The 20025-nt window shown below is 38.4% G+C and overlaps 1 protein-coding gene across 1 annotated transcript in view; it reads left to right on the top strand.

Annotated features, from left to right (window-relative positions):
• The first annotated feature begins 225 nt into the window (after positions 1-225).
• Positions 226-20025, top strand: part of MAP3K4 (mitogen-activated protein kinase kinase kinase 4) — a 140244-nt gene continuing 120444 nt past the window's right edge. Inside the window, 1 exon segment of the mRNA XM_017869565.1 lies at positions 226-531. Within this exon segment, the coding sequence (XP_017725054.1) occupies positions 383-531 (149 nt within the window). The 5' untranslated portion in view covers positions 226-382.

The raw sequence follows: 20025 nt of genomic DNA, 5'->3' as shown, positions 1-20025 counted from the left end.
CAGCCCGGCTCCGCTTCACAGTGCCCCACTGCCACCGGCCGGGGCGAAACCGGGCGAGCTGGCGAGACCCGGCTCCGGGACCGAATCGCACCGACACTTGACGGCGCTCCCCGCCCCTCCCTGCCGCCGTCTCCGCCCCCGTTCGGTCGGATTCCGGCGCCCGCCGCCTCCGCCGCCGATCTCGGAGACTTGTCCCTCGCCGCCCACCGTAGCCCCGGCGCTCGGCCGGTCGCCGTTTCCAAGATGGCCGCGGCGCGCACGGCTCCTGCGGTAGGGTAGAGGCGGAGGTGGAGCCGAGTCACTCCCGCACTTCGGGGCTTCGGTGCCCCGCGCCAGGCTGCAGCTTACTGTTTGCCGCGGCCATGCGGAGCTCCGTGCACGGATGAGAGAAGCTGCTGCCGCGCTGGTCCCTCCTCCCGCCTTTGCCGTCACGCCTGCCCCCGCCATGGAGGAGCCGCCGCCGCCGCCACCACCGCCGCCGCCGCCGGAACCCGAGAGCGAGTCAGAACCCGAGTGCTGCTTGGCGGCGAGGTGAGTGTGGCGGCCGCAGTCGGTCGCTCGCAGAAAGCGGGGCGGGTCCTGGCCCGAACTCGGTCGGGCCCGAGGGCCTCTGCTTCCCGCCAGGTGGGGAGGGAAGCACCCAGGCTCTGCAGGCTGGGTTGGGAGGGGCGCGGTGCATCTCTGGGTCCCAGGGGACCGCGGCCGAGTCTGTCCGGCGACTCCTCCCGGAGTTGCGGCTCCGCAGGGTTCTGCTCGAGCGTGTTGCTAGCTCCCCTTCCCTTGCAGGCTCTCCCAGCTCACCCTCAACGCTGCGGGGGCTGGGAGCAGAGTGCAGCTGCCTCCCCTGCCGCTAGCTTCGGAAGAGTGGCCTCACTGAAATGCCTCTCATCATTGCTGAACGAAAGCGGTCCCTCCCCTCTGCCCTCATTCGAGTAAATGAGACATTCGGAAATCGAGTGCGTACTGGCTATTTCCCCGCGTTCTCCTCCTTCTCTCCTTTTGCCCGCTCCAGAGAGTGCCTGTCATCTCTTCGGTGAGAAACTGCACTTAGACTATGCAGACAGACACGTTGCTTTCCTCTTCTGAGGGCCCCTTACTGTGCTTTAGTGCTAGTATTGTGCAGATTGTTGCTCACACGTGCACATAAAGTAAGGATTCATTTGTCTGAAACTTTGCTGCTGCAGGAAGCTCTAAGATGGAACTTCGGTAACCAAGGCGTTTGTTGCTTTTTCTTCCATAGAGACTCTATTAACTTACCTTTATGTCTTTTTTTTTTTTTGGGGGGGAGAACAAACTCACCATAACTGAGAATTTCCCTCTTTTTACGTGCCTGTGTTTGTATATTCAAATGTCCTCTTACTCCCTGTCCTTTGCATCCGAGAGTAAACTTGCAAACTGCTGCCCCCTGTCCCCAGTAATGAAAATACCTCGGCAGCTCCTCTTGGCATCTTATGGTCTTAAGAGCTCTATAGTTCTAGGAATAAGGCAGTAAAGTGTCCTCTTTTTCTTGCTTAAAGAAAATTCACATCTATAGCTGTAGTTAGAACTGAACACAGGACCCATATTCTTGCTTGTCATCACTCAGTTGGCCCAAGCAAATTTGTTTTATTTTTATAAGCTGTGAAGAAATTAGTTGCCTCTCTTAATTCTGAGATAGTTCTGGGTACTTTTAAGGAACAACTCTGAATAATGGTACAGGGTGTAATGAGAATTCCTTTGGTTCCTTTTGAATACATCTAGTAGTTTTAGAAATTTTGTCAGAAAGTTTATTATGAATTTGTTAACGGATTCAGTTTTTGAGCAATTTTGATACCTTTTTCTTTAAAATTAATAGTGAACACTTAATGGTTAAAATAGGCCATTGTCTTTACTTCTATTAACCCATTTAATCCTTTCAACAACCCTATGAGGTAGGTCCTATTATACTGTCTTTTTTTTTTACAGATGAGGAAACTGAGGCACACAGGTTAAGTATCTTGTTCAAGGTTTCACAGCTGGTAATGAAGAAAGGTCTGGCTGCCAAACCCATGTCTTTAACCGCCATGAAGAATTCATTATCCAAATGGGCAGATCAGAAATTAGAATTCTGTATAACCTACTCCAGAAAGAAATGGAAGGGCAGAGAAATGAAAATGTGCTGCAAAATTGACTGCTTCTTCAGTGTTAAAAGAAACCTTGATTTTCAGTCAGGCTTCTGTCTTTGTTATAATAAAAATAGGTCAGGATAATGGGTTTCATCCAACTGTAAGTGAACAGCAGTGTACGGAACAAGAAGACCTTAGAAATATTTTTCTTAGCAACATTGCAGTTAATTTTACAATAGCAAATCTGTAAAACAGATTACTTGACAAAGCTGTTGTTTTCTCTTTTTTATGTCCTCATTGTCACCAGCTGCTCTTCAATACACAGAACTGACCTCTGACAGAATTACTGTAGATCTTTGGTAAAAGATGTTGCAGGGGCTATCTAGTTTGTTCATTTTTTTTTTTTAAACCGTTTTAAAGGAGCTCAGTGTATGTGTTCAAAATGTGTGAAATGCCACCTTTTTTTTTCTCAGAATTTTCTTTTGTATTTTATTTCAGTAGTTTTTGGGGTACAGGTGTTTTTTGGTTACATGGATAAGTTCTTTAGTGGTGATTTCTAAGATTTTGGTGCACCTGTCACCCAAGCAGCGTACACTGTACCAAATATGTAGTCTTTATTCCCTCACCCCCCTCTGAGCTTTCCCCCAGTCTTCAAAGTCCATTATGTCATTCTTATGCTTTGCATCCTCCTAGCTTAGCTCCCACTTATAAGTGAATATGATGTTTGATTTTCCATTCCTGAGTGACTTCACTTAGAATAATGGCCTCCAGCTCCATCCAAGTTGCTACAGTTGCCATTTTTTCGTTCTGTTTTATGGCTGAGTAGTATTCCATGGTGTATATATGCCACATTTTCTTTATCCACTCATTGGTTGATGGGCATTTAGGTTGGTTCCATGTTTTTGCAGTTGTGAATTGCAAATTGCTGCTTTAAACATGTGTGTACGTGTGTCTTTTTCATATGATTACTTGATTTCCTTTGGGTAGATACTCAGTAGTGGGATTGCTGGATCAGATGGTAGTTCTACTTTTAGTTTTTAGGTTTTTTTTCGTTTTTTTGAGACAGTGTCTTGCTGTGTTGCCCAGGCTGGAGTGCAATTGCGTGATCTTGGTTCACTGCAACCTCCACCTCCTGGGTTTGAGCAATCCTCCTTCCTCAGCCTCCTGGGTAGCTGGGATTACAGGTGCCTGCCACCACGCCCAGCTCATTTTTGTATTTTTAGTAGAGTTGAGGTTTCACCATGTTGGTCAGGCTGGTCTTGAACTCCTGACCTCGTGATCTGCCCGTCTCAGCCTCCCAGAGTTCTGGGATTACAGGCGTGAGCCACTGTGCCTGGCCAGTTTTTTAAGGAATCTCCATATTGTTTTCCACAGTGGTTGTACTAGTTTACATTCCCACCAGCAGTGTAAAACAGTTCCCTTCTCACCATATCCATGCTATTGTCTGTTTTTTTTATTATTTTTAAATTATAGCCATTCTTGCAGGAGTAAGGTGGTATCTCATTGTGGTTTTAGTTTGCATTTCCCTGATAATTAGTGATGTTGAGCCTTTTTTCTTACGTTTGTGGAAAATGTGCGAAATGCCACCTTTTAATACATTGGAGACCAATAATGTAATTTATGCTACCAGGTTAACTGGTTTTGCCACAGACTAGAATAAAACTCTGTTTGCCTTCTTTGTCACGTACTTTATGTCTGTGTGTCATTGATTAGGAAGGTTGTATTAATGCACAGGCCTTTTGTAGAACTCAGGCCTGTACATGTTGGCCTTCAAAGCTGCCCGGCAAGTGCTCCATCGTGGCAGATGCAGCCAGCCCGGCACATCTGCTGCGTGTGTGCTTTCCTCCTGGCCCAAGAGAATTATGCAATGACCCAACAACACAAAACAGGTGGAGAGGTGAGAGCCCTCTATTCTAGTTTTATTGCTTGTTGTCAGTTGTGGATACTTTTGTCCTTAGTTTTGATAAAGAATTCATGATAAGGATAGCAGTTGTTATTGTTAGTGATTAAACTTTGAAATAAACATTGCTTATCATTTCTTTTTCAAGCTTCCGGGGCAGTTTTAGGAGGATCCTGAGGTGACTAGGAGAGCTGTTAAAACTAACTTGGAACAATTTACCTTGTGACTTCTTGGATCCGTACACTAAAAACACAGAATCTATTGGATATTAAGGCTGATATAATGGTCTTGTTTACTATAACCTTCCATTTAAAATGTTTATATTAAAAATAGCCTCATTGTTCTCATTGACTTTATGAGTACATGCTGCATAAATATAACAATTAACTTTTTTTAAAAAATGACTTTATTATTTACTTTAAATATTTATCGTAAATTCATTTGAAAAACTGGGTTTCACTACTAACAAACTAGTTGATGTCGTCACTCCTAGGCAATTTGATCTGTCTCAGCTTGAATGTCCACGTTGAGCCTGTGTGTTTCAGTCTTGACCTTCTACGTCACCTGTTCTCCCTGGAGAAGTCAGCTTCCTGTGGCGCTCCACACTGGTGGTGCAGCATCAGTGATGGTTGTGGCTTTAGACCACTGTAATAGTAGATACCATTGGCAGGGATGGCTCTAGGCAGAGAGGAGTCATCAAACAGCAGTGATGGCAGAAACTTCATGTTTTCAACTGGGGACTTGTCTCTCAAGAGGACTTTGTGGTTCCCTTTAATTTTCTGTCATTGTTAGAGGCCACTCTGTTTCCTTCACGTGTGCTCTCATGGTGTCCTGCAAATCTTGTTCTGAGCTCTACTGAAATATGGGGATATAAAGGTCTTGCCTGCTCACTGGATACATTTGTTGTAATAACTTCCTGTTATTTAATAATTCCTCATTCCTCGTGACTGTGATTTTACTCATAGCATTCTATTGTCTCAGCCTTGTCATTTGACCAGGTGATATGTATGCTGTTTAAAGACTCTTTAACGTTGCCTAGTAGTAGGCTATTGGAAATAGTTTCTTTAAAGAGAAAATGGAAAACATGTGAGAGAAGGAGATTAGCTGAAGACTCCGTAGGTCTTTATATAAGCTGGCACTCCCTTGGCACGATAATCAAGGCCCAGACACTGTGCTTCGCTTCTCAGGCACAGATACTCAGCTTTGTCTGTACACCTGGTTAGTCAGTGTATTCTCTTGCCTGTAGAAAGCCAAAGTATAATTAAGAGATTGATTAGTAAGCATGGTATTAGCAAGGGAAATGAGTTGAATGATCCCAGTGACTCGTGTTAGCAGACCAGTGAGGTGGACTTGCATCCCTATCAGGTGCACCCCTGCTTCTGAATGAGAGGCAGTGTGATCCAGACTTACTCTTAGGTTTTCATTTTCTAGGCATCGCACAGGCTGCTTTTTTCCCTCTTGTCACAAACTTTCCTCGATTGTTTGGTTTATAGTGTGTTTGTTTTTGGTCTTCAGTCTTTAGAGATTATAACAAACCTTGCTTTTCCTGCTTTAATTTGGGGGTATATTTTATCCTTCTCCCTTTAAGACTTTTTTTTTTTTTTTAACCTCAGTGGTATGGTATATTTTACTAATGGTGAGTCTCAGAGGATCACCTTATTGTCTCCCTTCCCCCCCGCCCCCATATTCTCCCCATAATCTCTGCCCCACCGCCTCCCGCCAAGAAGCCTCTAGCATAGTTTCTCAGAATGGTGTGGCAAAGATGTCAGTCGGTGGTGCTTTCATAAAATTCTTTTCGAATATTGTGTTCAAAAAGGATCATGATGGTGTGTGGCTTTTCTGGATTTAAATCATAAAATTCAATTTAAAGAATTAGAACCATATCAGAATTCTGTCCAGTTATTAAAACTGTGTTTTAAATAATGTTTAGTGACATGTGAAAGTGCTCATGATACAACTCCTTTTGGGGTGGTACCTGAGTATCTATTTTTAAGAAAATTCTCAAGTATTTCTGGTGTATACATACTCACCACTGTATTGAGCAAAAACAAGCAGACTATAAAACAGTATTTGCAGAAGATGGAAGCCAACATTTGAGGTGGATGTTCATTTCATACACATATTTGTCCACCAGCTATGTCTGCCCTACCTCCCTGTCTTCCTTCTACCTTATTTGGGGGAATTCCTCTCTTGCCTTAAACCACATGGTACATATTGGAGCTGCTCTCTTCTTCCAGATGCCAGGCCATAGGCATGACATTTGACCCAGTCCAAGCCAATTAGGATTCTTTCCTGGGATTTTTCAAATTGGAGCTGGGAGAGAGAAACGCCGATTTTGCTAAAATACATGCTGAGAAGTCATGAGCCTAGAGCTAGCTTCCTGAAGCTCCTACAGAGGACCTAGTCTCAGACAGTGATGTTAACCCCCAGAGAAAAGCAGAGAGGCTGAAAGAGGTCTATGGCCACTTGCCTTTAAAAAAATAAATAAATAAATAAATAAATATAAAGAAAGAGATGGCAGTCTCTGTATGTTACCCAGGCTGGATTCGAACTTCTGGGCTCAAAAGAATTCTTTTGCCTCAGCCTCCCAAGTAGGTGGAACTACAGGTGTGCACCACCACAGTCTCAGCCAGTGCCCTTTTATGCTAGATTTGTCCCTATTTTTCTCTTAATTTGATGTGAGCTAATCTCTATTTGTGCTTAAACTATTAATTTGAGTTAAGCTTTTAAAATCCTAATACTCAGTGTGATCCCATTTTAAAAGTGTATGTGCATAGAAAAAAGATATAAAGAATACATACTAATTTTCCTAAAACTTTTATGATGAACATGTTACATGTTTTATTTTAAAATAAGCTAATCAGAGAGCCTAAATTCTTAACTAGGCCATTTATAATCTTAAATTTCCTTACGTTGAATTGTTACTAAAAACTGAAATTGATGAGAGTCCATATGTCATATAAAGGGAATATTGTTGCCAAATTTTAAATGATTTTATTTATTTTTGGTATCTGTGAACTGTCTGAGCTGGCTGTAGTAGCAAGCTGCTTTTAAAAAATTATTTACTTCATCTTGGGTAAGAGATTATGTAGATTAGAAACAACTCCAACAGTAACAAAACAAACACAGGACTTACGTTAGGGTGGTCTTTTACATTAATAGAAATACTTAAAATCTAGAACTGTGTTCTCGACATGTATATTGTGTTAACATGCTTTCCCCATTTTAAGGGGTGTACTTGAAATGTCTGTATTTTAAAAGATACATCATTCCACTGGCAGTGAGTATGGTAGGTGCATTTTTAGACCCTCCAGATCTCACACTGTGTAATCGAGTGCCTTTGCCTTTAAATATTTATTCGCTAACAGGCAACAGGACGTTTTGTTTTTGAATTACAAGAACATTCGTGTTTTGCAATTTTCAGACTTACCTCAGCAGTATTGGTTTCATGGGTCATATGGATGCCACGTGTTTATAAATTAGCAGGGAAAGCTATTAAGAATATATTAGGCAGTATATCAAAAGCATTTCACACATGGATTTCATTTCAGATGAAATAAGCCTTCTGTGGAGAAAAGTAGATATTGAGCTTTAAAGCTGATAAGATTTGATGTTTTCGGTGGAAGCTTTGTGTGTGAGCAGGCTATTTGAAGATACTGCTGAAATGTGGAACTTTCTGAATAGGGCTTATTACAGGACAGCTAGTTTAGAGTTGTCAAAGTAATAGAAATTGTCAACCTTTTTAGTCTTTCAGTGGAGAACTTTTGGAAGATAGTACATTTATTTAAAATCCTAAAGGCTTTTATGTGGGAACATAAAATGTAGATATAGCTTGGTTTTCTCACAAAATTTTTGGAGTTAGTTTGTTGTATGTGTAAGTATTTAGTTCTTACTCAGATAAGGATTTAAACATTTGCTAATACAAGTTCTTACAGACGGTAGGACTCTTAGTGTTCATTTCATCCAACTTCCTAGCTGTTGCTTACAGAATTACAAGAGTTGAGCTCTTGTAAGATCATCTGGGCTGGGCGTCTCGTTTTAGAGATGAGAAAAATGGCCTAGAGGGGCTGCAGCTTTCCCAGGTCGCAGCTTAGGTTCCAGATCTGCAGGTCCTTCTTCCCTTACCCTTGCATTGCCATGTGCTCCCCTGGTCAAGGTCCGAAGCCAAGGTGTTCTCCAGCCATCCGCCATACATAGCTCAGCTTCAGCTCAAGCCTATGTGCACAGTTACTTGGCAACCATGGAATGCTGTATTTTCTGGATTAATTGGACTTGACAGGATCAAACGAGATGAAAGATTTGTTTTCAGAAAAAAATGCAAATAGAAAATATGAAATCCTCTTAAAATTCATCATCCACATTTTTTTTCCCTATGAAACTTTTCTTTCTTGCTCACAGAATAAAGAGCCAATGCTCAGACATTTTAAGATGTGTTATTTTCAGGGATCCGTCTGTAGATCAAGAAGACAGTAAGATTCTAACTTCTGGTCTGTAGTAGTGGTTTTGAAATTGTGGTTATGGTTGTGACCTACAGTAAGAAATACATTTTATGACAGTGTGTGTGTGCCTTGTAACCAAAAGAAGACAATTTTGAAACAATATTTGACCCTGCAATATATGATACACTCAAATAGTTCTTATACTGTTCTATTAAAGATTGTTCATCATACCCTACTAAATTGATTTTATTACCCACAAATGGGTTGTGACCCTCAGTTTTAAAAGCATAGCTCTATCCAAAATAAAGAGGATGCTGTTGTACTTTGTACCTTTTCCCTTGAGACTGAGTCAGGAGAACAAGTACAGTGTTTGTCTACTAAATGATCAAATAGAATTTTGGAGAAGCTCGGAGATACTTACTTCTTGAAGACAGCATTGTTACCCGAAGGCAAGAGTAAGAATGTATCTATGCTTGTCTCTCAATGTTGTTTTCTTGGCTGCTTATCCTTAAACTACAAGAATTGGAAAGATCAGTTTAAAATCTAGGATTAATTTTAGAGTAAAATTGGGATTGGCGTTGTGTGAGTACTTTAGGTAATTTGTTGATCTTTCTCTGAAATACTAACCTGTGTTTAAAATTTTTCACATAGAGCATTCCTTAAGAAAAAAAAGAAACTCATTTTCCCCTGATATATATATGTATATATGTACACATATACACATATATGTGTGTATATATTATATATGTATATGTTGTATATGTATATATAACATATGTTGTGTACACATATATACACATATAATATCCACATATACATATAAAATATGTGTATATCATATACACATATGTGTATATCACATGTATATTACATTATATACATATGTGTATGTATTTTATCTATAGTATATATGTACACATGCACACATATGTGTATATTATAAGATATAGATGTATACATATATATAGTATGTGTGTATATTATATATACATATATGTGTACACATATATAAGAAATAATCCAAATAATCCAAATACTGAAAAATGTACAAAATATTTTATCAAGTTATTAATTATAGGTGGAATCATGTATGTCTCAAACTATGTGTTATAAATGTTATCAAATAATTCAAACAATATATTTCACATCTATATATTCTGTATATGCATGATGTATATGTCATATGTAATCTGTGTTAGGGTACAGCAGTTTCACTTCAGGTCTTAAGCATTGCTTACTTTAGGGTCCATGTTGGCATTTCCCCTGCTTCCCCCAGAATAGATGAGGTCCTTCTGTTACGTGTCTCAGAGCCCCTGCAGTTTGCCACCATTTGTAATTATATATTTGTGCACATATTTGTTTATTATGTTTGCCTTCAGTAAAATCCATGAGGTCTGGGGCATCGTCTATTGTTTTGCTTACTTTTATAGCCTAATTGCTGGCTCATTGCCTAACAGTTAGCAGGTTCTTTGCCGACACTTGTATGAAGGAGGCAGAGCATAGGTTTTGGTAGTAGATAGGCTTTGAATGTTACTTTTTGATAGCTAGCAGTAGGATTGTGGGGAAGTAATTTAGCCTCTCTGTCTGTTTCCTCATTTGAAAGGCAAAAATAATAACATCTTCCTAGGTTGTTATTAAGAGTAAATAATTCCTCTTCTGTAGTCAGTGCTCAGTATTAGCTGTTATTATTACATTTCTATTTTCTTCCTCTTTTTGGGCTTAAGGTGAAAGAGGCAAGTCTTATAGTGATTTTCTTAAAAAGCCACCAAATATACATTGAGGCTAGATACTTTTAAAATAGCTGCAATAATCTCCATTCAAGAAACATGTCCCCCCCAACCCCCCCCCCCCCCCCCCCTCTGCAGAAGCCATAGAAATAAGAATGAAGTTCTCTTTTTTGGACCTAGCTTTTCCAGATTCTCTCTTTTACTTTAGTTGTGGTTTATTTGGTATATTATTCCTACAGGTGTTTGGAATTCTGACTGGCCTTTGGATCATCATAAATCATGCTAGTAACTTAAGAACTGTAACGCTACAGATTGTGATTGTTTAGGTTAATAGGCACAGCTGTCTTTTTCTGTGGAAATTCTTTTCGTTCATTTAATTTGTGTCTTTATAACTTGGATTAATTTTCTTTTCATTTTTTAAATGTTAAGAGGAATAGTTTTCAGATTGATCTAGCCACTGCCTAAGAAAAATGAATGAAATCTTTTCACTTAGTAAAACTAGGTTGATCTAGTTACTGCCTGAGAAAAGTGAATGAAATCTTCTCACTTAATAAAACCAACTTAATCAGTTAGAAATTTTCCTGATTATAAAGGTAACATACCTATTATGGAAAACTATGAAACATATAAAGAAGAAAATAACCAATTCTAATTCTGCCATCTAAAAATAGTTACCATTAATATTTTGGCATATTTCTTTTCTGTGTATTTTTTTTTACAGTTTATTTTTACAAGCTACCATATACCATGAGCATTTTCCTATGACAAATGATGGCAAACTGTATTTCTCTTGATGTTTATCCCATAATTTAATAGTTTGAATTTGATAACATGATATAACATATGGTTTGTGATATATATGATTCCACTTTACAATTAGTGACTTGATAGAAATATTTTGTGAATTTTCAGTATTTTGGATTGTTTCTTTAGGATAGCTTCCTAGGTCATAAGATATTTAGAGATTTAAGATTTTTGAGAGGTGTTGCCATATTTCTTTCTAGAAAGGTATTAAGTTATTTTATTCTTACCAGTGTGAAAGACAAAATGCACTGGATAACTTTAGTTACAAAAGCATATTCTCCTAAATTGTAATGAGGTATAGATAGCTTAAGAAGAAAGGACTCCTTATATATTCGGAAAATAAAACATTAGTAACAGCAACAATATTCTCAACAGAATCCACAGTCATCCTTGATTAGTTCATTCAGTCCTATGTAATTCTTTTTCCACTTGATCTTTAGTTAGCTGTCTCATGAATGTATCTTCTTCTTGATTAGAGTTCTAGAAATCTTGACTCAGTCCACTGGTATCTTCTCAAAGTTGTTTAAACTACATCAAAAGACTGTACTGCAAGGTACCTGGCAAAGTCCTTTTCCGTGGGTCCCAAGACAGCTCTTCTTTGTTGAAGACAGACACTCTGGTCTGTAGCTGATTGTAAGTGCTGTCAGGGAATCAGCAAGGTAAAATAAAAACCTATCTGTAGATGACAAAATAACTTAAAAGTGGCTGTAGTTAGCTTATTACTATAATTTTCAAAAGTGAAAGATCCAATGAGAATTCATTATAAGAACAAAGCAATTAATAAGGATATTTGATTGGTCGGTTGTTGTACAAGACAAGATTAAAGTCATTCCAAAATTTTTTTAAAGAAAATATTTATGTAAACATAAGGATTCTATTTTCAAGAAAGAGTGGCTTTTATGTAAAAGTATTCTATAATTATAAAATTCCATTTTATAAATTAAATGCAATATCCACTCTTTCTTGAAAATGGAGTTAATCTTTACTGGGAAATAAAAGTGTCTAATATGTAATCTTTACTGAGAAAAAGAAGTTTAGCTATAACGTGTTAGTTCTGATATATGCCAGCAATATACCAAGCATATAGTTAAAATATACCAACAATATCAGAGAGAGAGAGATTGTGTAAGTCCGGAATATGTGCCGAACATCTGTCTGTGCGTATTAATGAAACATAGATATCTAAGTGATGTGAATATCCAGTTGAAAACCACTGGCCTGGAAGATGCTAGATTCAAGTTAAACAAGTTGGGACCTAGTGAACATTTAAAAAACAAAACTGAAATTATGACTAGTAATGCTGTGCTTTTGTCTAATATTGAACAAAGTAGCACCAGGACTCTGATAAATAGCAATGTATCGTCGTCAGTGAGAGCACTGACAATTTTCTGGTGACTTCTGTAGCAAGCAGAGTCTGAAATTTTTACCACATTTTACCCATACACATTTAACCTAGAGAAGGCTAAGCATCTCTTCTGACTTGACAACTTATCAATAACAACATGCCAGATAAACCTAATTATTTTCTAGCACTTCTTTTTTTAAAAGGTGAAAGAACAAATCTTGTGATTGTTTTGGGGGGCACCATCTGGGAAATCTCAAAGACAGTTTTAGGTGCAAATGATATTTATGATTTGATTTTGGTAAGGTAAAGTATCGAAAGTTGTCAGATTTGAAAAACTTCAATTAAGATAGGATCATGGGTTACCAAGAAATAATAGTTGACTTTATATTTAACCCAAGTGACAATAAAGATTTTGAAAGTAAACATAAGTGGTTACTGATCATAAAGAAACTTTCATGAAAGAGAAACTTGTTCCTTAAATAATCAAGGACATAATAAGTCGGCATAAACCACAGGAGGTTATCATGGTAAAACAGAATCTTCCTGTCTGTGCAGATAATGTAGATAGTAAAGAATACCCTATACAATCTTCTATTAAGAGCAAACCAGTAATCTGAGAAACATTTGACATTGAAACAGAGAAAACACAATTTTAGTTTTGTATCAGTATAACATTTGATACTAAAGATCTTTTAAAACCTTATTTAAAACCACCAAACTTACCAGTCTTGACCATGACAAATAAAATTCCTTTTCCGTGAACCTACTACAACTTTCTGTATCAAAATGAACACATTCATTAATGGACTAAAAATAAGACACAAAAGTATTTTTTTTTTTTTTTTTGGAGATAGGGTCTTAACTCTGTTGCCCAGGCTGGGGTGCGGTGGCACCATCATGGCTCACTGCAGCCTCGACCTCCTGGGCTCAAGTGATCGTCCCACCTCAGCCTCCCCTGTAGATGGGACTGTAGGCACATGCCACCATGCATGGCTAATTTTTAAATTTTTTGTAGAAATGGGGTTTCTCCACATTGCCCAGGCTGGTCTCAAACTCCTGGGCTCAAGTAGTCTGCTTGCCTTGGCCTTGCAAAGTGCTGGAATTAGAGGTGTGAGCCATTGTGCCCAGCTTTAAACTTAAATTTTGTTTAGTAGTCAGTGTTTTAGTACTCAGGAATGGTCTGGGCATCTAATGAATACCCATTGATTAAGTCAATTTAGTATTAGAAGTTTCAAATTACCTAGAGACCTTCGAAATTATCTTCAAGCCAATGTGATTATTGAAATAAAGTTTGTCAGATAATGATTAAATTTGGTTAAATAGAAATTTACCTTTTTTAGAATCTTAAGCATTAAGTAGTAGTAATGTTAGCTTATTTGATTAATAAACCTGTATAAGTTTAGGAAGGACATTCACCAGTAGAATAAAAATCTGTGTATATATTTAACACACTGATAAGTCAGAGAAGACATAACTGTTTTTTTGTTTTGTTTTGTTTTGTTTTTTGAGACAGTCTTGCTCTATCGTCCAGGTTAGAGTGCAGTGGCGCGATCTTGGCTAACTGCAACCTCCGCCTCCCAGGTTCAAGCAGTTCTCCTGCCTCAGCCTCCCGAGTAGCTGGGATTACAGGTGCCTGCCACTGTGCCTGGCTGATTTTTGTATTTTCAGTAGAGACGAGGTTTCAGCATCTTGGCCAGGCTGGTCTCGAATTCCTGACCTCATAATCCGCCCACCTTGGCCTCCCAAAGTGCTGGGATTACAGGTGTGAGCCTCCGTGCCCCGCCCACATAGCTGTTTTATTAAACTAACAATATAAATATTATCAGTTGCTAAAGGTTTACCTAAATTGTGTGAATCTGAATTCTTAAACTGTTTCTGAGTTAGTTTCCATGATCTGTGTCTTCTTTTTTCTCACATTGAATTAAAGGTTCAATTTCCTTGACTTCTGAGCATTTTAGGACTATTCAGTTTATAGAAGGACAGCTGGCCTTCCGTATCTGTGGGTTCTGCATCTATGGATTCAACCAACTGCAGATCGAAAGTATTCAGAATAAAATTGCTTCTGTGCTGAACATGTACAGACTTTTTTTATTCTTGTTATTATTCCCTAAATAATTCAGTGTAATAATCGTATATATAGTAATTATGTTGTATTAGGTATTATAACTAATCTAGAAATAAAGTATATGGGAGGATGTGCATAGATTATATGCAAGTACTGTCATTTTATATCAGATGGTTGAGTATCCCAGATTTTGTTTTTCCAAGGGAGGTCCTAGAATCAATCCCTCATCGATGCTGAAGGATGGCTGTACTTCTCTGCGAACCAGCCAGAATTGAGCTCTCTCCTTTAAGGGATTTTGTAGCCTATTTGAGAATATCACCTAGAGGTAGGAGAATATACAAACTATACACTCACATAATGAGAGGTAAAAAGGCCTTTCATAGTTACAGACAAACATACAGACACAGAGAGAACACAAAGAGAAAGCCTATATATTCAATTTTAAAATTTTAGTCATGGATCAAGCATATGCAAATGTAACATTCCCCAGTCCCGAGATCTGCTTCTTGGTGGTCATGAAATTCCTAATTTATTTGAGCTCAAAGTAGACAAACAGAAAAAAATAATCAGGTTCTCTGTCATCTTTCTCCTAACAAAAAAAAATCCCTGTTATAACCCATTCGTCTATGGAGATTGACAAACTGTAAAATCAAAAGTATCCAGCAGCAGAAATAAAGCACATCTGAGTAAAAATCAGTTCCGTACTGTGCTGCGGATGAGCAAGGTCCAAAGCACAGGACCAGGAATTGGACTCATTGTTGTGTCCCCAGGTCACAGGCCAGAAACAAGGCACAGGGGAACCGAGAGGCATTGTTACCTGGGTGGAGTCAACAGGGATCCGAAGGCAAGGTCTTTGTCCTGTTTGAGGCCTGGCATCAAAACAAAGGAAAAATGCAGTAGACAGTTAAGGAGACGATTTTATTCGGGATATTACAGTGGGGAAGGACATTCACTAATGAGGAATGTCTTGAAGAGGCGGGAGAAAACGTAGGGTTTTATAAAACATGGGAATTACTGAGGAAGATAGAGGGGGCTCATTTTACAACATGCAAGGGCATGGTGGTCCTTTGAGTTAGCCATTTCTTGGAACACAGAAGGTGGAAGGATTTCTTATCTGTTGCTCTCTTAAGGAGCACAGGGCTCAGATAAAGTTAAACAGTTGTCTCAAGTGATGGGTGTGTAAGTGCCCAACTCAGTCTGTCCTTTATAGCATTGAATATTTTCATTTGTATCAAATAGTTTGAAGTAATTAATTTTAAATACCCAGACATGATCCTGTAGAGCTTCTGAAAATCTGTAAATAAAGGTTTTTCTCCTTTTTAAAAAAATTGCTTTGGTTCCTATTTGGTGCTTCTGCTCTTTAACAGACTTTGTTTCTAGTGGTCATGCTTATTTAACTTATAGCTATTGAGCTTTTCGAGAGTAATATTTCATTAAACATAAAAGGCTATCAATTGTAATATGCATCATAAATTTTATATGTCACTAAGGAAAAACTGCAGTGAAACAATGACAGTGCTTTTTTATATCAGTTATAGGGCACAGTGAAATATCAGAGATGTTAAAATTAGGGAAAAACGTGTTTTAAAATGAATGAAATATGGCCTTGACTCTTGCTTCTAATTAAACTTTTAATGTGATAAATATGGTCAGGCATAGCTATTGTCTTCTATAAAATTCTGGTAAACCCATAAAGAGTAGAAAGAAGGTAGGAAGGCAGAAAGTGGGATAGAGTGGAAAGTGGGATGCAGTGATGATATTTATTACATAATATTTGATGTAACTTCAGTCTACCAGTAGGAACCTTTGTTGGGTAGCAGCTGCATACTCACTTTTACTGGGTGTTTTCTGGTATTTCTCTTCTAGGAAGCTGTTTGTGATCTTAATTTGACCAGTCTTTTGTTGGACTTTAGGATGTTTCTGTTTCTTTTGCTGTTATGAACAAGGTTAAAAGCATTGTTTTTAGCTCAATCTTTATGTCTATTTAAGATGTTTTATTAGAGTAAAATCCTGGAAATAATAATTACTGTATCAAAGCGTGTGTATGTGTGTATAACTATGTGTAAAATTATAATCCATTTTATTCTTTACAAAATTTTACATATTGAATTTTATGTATAATGGGCGGAGCTATGTAAACGTTGACATAATGTGGTAATAGATGAAACAGGAGCGGGCAGTTGACCATTTATGTAGGACCTTATAGGTTCCCCTCTACTTTGTGTTTAAATTTTTGTATGATATTTATTGTTACATAATTTATCAAAGACGTATTTGTGTATATTACATGTGTAGCCTGATAAATTGTCCAAAAGTGAATATAGCGTTACAAAGTTGACCTAAGTGAAGAAATAAAATGTGAGCAGCATCCTGGAAAATCTCTTCCTACTTCCTACACACACTACCCTTTCTTTCCTCATTCTCCTGATGTTTACTGATATTTTACATCTACTACTTTCACTCAGCATGGTGCTTGTGAGGTTCATCTATGTTGTTTTGGTGACGGTGGTTCTTTCATTCTTGCTACTGTAAAATGCTTGTTACTGTAAAATGTGTAACATTTTGCTCAATGGGTATGATGTTTATACCCATTGTATAAATGGATCATGGCATATTCATTGTTTTAAACCATCTGAGCCTTTTTTTTTTGAGATAGAGTCTTACTGTCACCAGGCTGGAGTGCAGTGGCATGATCTCGGCTCACTGCAACCTCCGCCTTGCGGGTTCAAGCGATTCTCCTGCTTCAGCCTCCCGAGTAGCTGGGACTACAGGCGTGTACCACCACACCCAGCTAAGTTTTGTATTTTTAGTAGAGACGGGGTTTCACACCTGTTGACCAGGATGGTCTCTATCTCTTGACCTCATGATCCACCCGCCTTGGCCTCCCAAAGTGCTGGGATTACAGGCGTGAGCCTCTGCGCCCAACCTGAACCATTTTTAAGGGTACAGTAGTAGTGTTGTTAAGTACATTTATTTACACTATTGTGCAACAAATCTCCAAAACTCTTTTTATCTTGCAAAACTGAAACTCTATACCCATTAAAGAACTCCCCATCTACCCCAGTAAGCACTGTTCTACCTTACAGTTTCATGAATTTAACTACTCTGGATATCTCATGTAAGTGGAATCATACAGTATTTGTCTTTTTCTGATTGTTTTATATCACTTGGTGTAATTTTCTTAAGGTTCATCCATGTTATAGGGTGTCAGAGCTTTCTTCCTTTTTAACACTGAATATTATTCCATTGTGTGTACATATCATACTTTATCCATTCATCCATTGATGAACACTTTGGTTGCTTCTATCTTTTGGAATATGTGCATTTAAAGAAATCTTTGAAATGCTCTTCAGAATATTTGTGTCAGTTTCCACCAGGAATATATGAGTTTATTCTTGACATTACAATAATAATTTTTAAGTTTTGCTAGTTTGATAAGTTGAAAACCCTTGAGAACACATGGACACAGGGAGGGGAACAACACTTACTGGGGCCTGTTGGGGAAGGAGGTGGCGGGGAGAGCACTAGGGAAAAGAGTTAATGCATGCTGGGCTTAATACCTAGGTGATGGGTTGATAGGTGCAGCGATCCACTATGGCACATTTTTTCCTGTTTAAAAAACCCTCCTGTCTCCGAGGGGTCCCCGGAACTTAAAAAAAAAAAAAAAAAAAAAAAAAGCTCTTAGTTTTAAATTCTTGCATTTTAAATTGTGAGGTTGAATGTTATTTTATGTCTCTCAGCTATTTACGTTTCTCCCTATTATATTTTAAAATTATTCATNATTTAAAAGTAATGGGGAATTGTCCTCAGCAAACTAACGCAGGAAAAGAAAACCAAACACCACACGTTCTCCTTTGCAAGTGAGAGCTGAACAATGAGAATACATGGACACAGGGAGGGGAACAACACTTACTGGGGCCTGTTGGGGAAGGAGGTGGCGGGGAGAGCACTAGGGAAAAGAGTTAATGCATGCTGGGCTTAATACCTAGGTGATGGGTTGATAGGTGCAGCGATCCACTATGGCACATGTTTACCTGTGTAACAAACCTGCATGTCTCGCATGGGTACCCTGGAACTTAAAAAAAAAAAAAAAAAAAAAAAAGCTCTTAGTTTTAAATTCTTGCATTTTAAATTGTGAGGTTGAATGTTATTTTATGTCTCTCAGCTATTTACGTTTCTCCCTATTATATTTTAAAAATTATTCATATATCCTCTTGACTGTACTACTTGAGAGTGGTAACTGTTATCATAGGTATTCCATTTATCTCTAAGTGCCTGGTACTATATGCACCACATGAGATGCACAGGATGTTTGGTAAATAAATCAGTAACTTTCTTTGTTGACCTATTAGAACCTCATAAAATTGTATCCTTATAATGTTTTTTGGTTTGTTACAACTTGTTTTTTTTTTTGTTTGTTTGTTTTTTGTTTTTTTGAGACGGAGTCTCGCTCTGTCGCCTAGGCTGGAGTGCAGTGGCCGGATCTCAGCTCACTGCAAGCTCCGCCTCCCGGGTTTACGCCATTCTCCTGCCTCAGCCTCCCGAGTAGCTGGGACTACAGGCGCCCGCCACCTCACCCGGCTAGTTTTTTGCATTTTTTAGTAGAGACAGGGTTTCACCGTGTTAGCCAGGATGGTCTTGATCTCCTGACCTCGTGATCCGCCCGTCTCGGCCTCCCAAAGTGCTGGGATTACAGGCTTGAGCCACCGCACCTGGCCTACAACTTGTTTTTAAAGTATTTCTTAAATAGTTACATAATAAATAATCTCAAGTAATATTTGTTAGAAATTATCCAATTATCCCTATTTTAGGCTAATAAAATTTCTTGGGTCAATATAGTGTATGTGTTTTGTTTTTTAAAATGGTTTTAAAAGTTCACTTAAAAATCACGTTATTCCATTAAATTTTGTTTTCCTACTTAGTCCAAGTTTATTGCACAATTGCCTACTTTTTATGTTTGTTTAATCAGAGCAGATAAGCTTGACAGTGTTACTAAGCCTAGGTTGAGATCATTACTAATCACTTTGTTATATTTACTATGACTAACCCCTGTTAAATACTCAAACACTAATAGTTTAAGAAGTTTAAAGAAGAATTTATCCTGCTACCTGCAGATATCTGATAGAACCTACTTGTAGGTTGCAATTTTATGCAATTTTTGAATTCACTACTCTGGAAATTTTGAGTTAAGTTTAATTAATTGAAGGCTGTGAGATTATTTTTATTGTGTATAGCTTTGGGTGTGGTTTTTTTTTCTGTCTTTTATTCCTCCGAGTGTTAGAAATGTATGATCCTTAGAGTACCATAAGGCAGTCACTGAAGAAAGAACTGTACCACCTCTGGTGCTTTTGCTTTAGACACTTCATTGGTGTGTAATTCTCAAAATTCTTGTAAGGAGAGTGAATAAATGAAGAGGACAGCAGAAAGAAAGGTGGGAAGGAGTTAGGGATGACAAAGAAAGAGAAGGTGGGGAGAAAACAAGGTCCTGTGTTACTTCAAATGACATTCATGTCCTAATAGGCTCATGAGAGGGACGTCTGATGAGGAGTTTGAAAGTAAAATGCGTTTAAGGAAAGTTTATCTGGTAGAGTAAACCCAAACGACTCTTTTAATGCAACGGTTCCTAAACAGGCATTGAAGTTACCAACCTCCATGCAGGTA

This window comes from Rhinopithecus bieti, unplaced genomic scaffold (genome assembly GCF_001698545.2).
Source record: "Rhinopithecus bieti isolate Rb0 unplaced genomic scaffold, ASM169854v2 scaffold_3948, whole genome shotgun sequence".
NCBI lineage: Eukaryota > Metazoa > Chordata > Mammalia > Primates > Cercopithecidae > Rhinopithecus > Rhinopithecus bieti.
The sequence above is the reverse complement of the archived record's forward strand: the minus strand, read 5'-3'. Positions and strand labels throughout refer to the sequence as shown.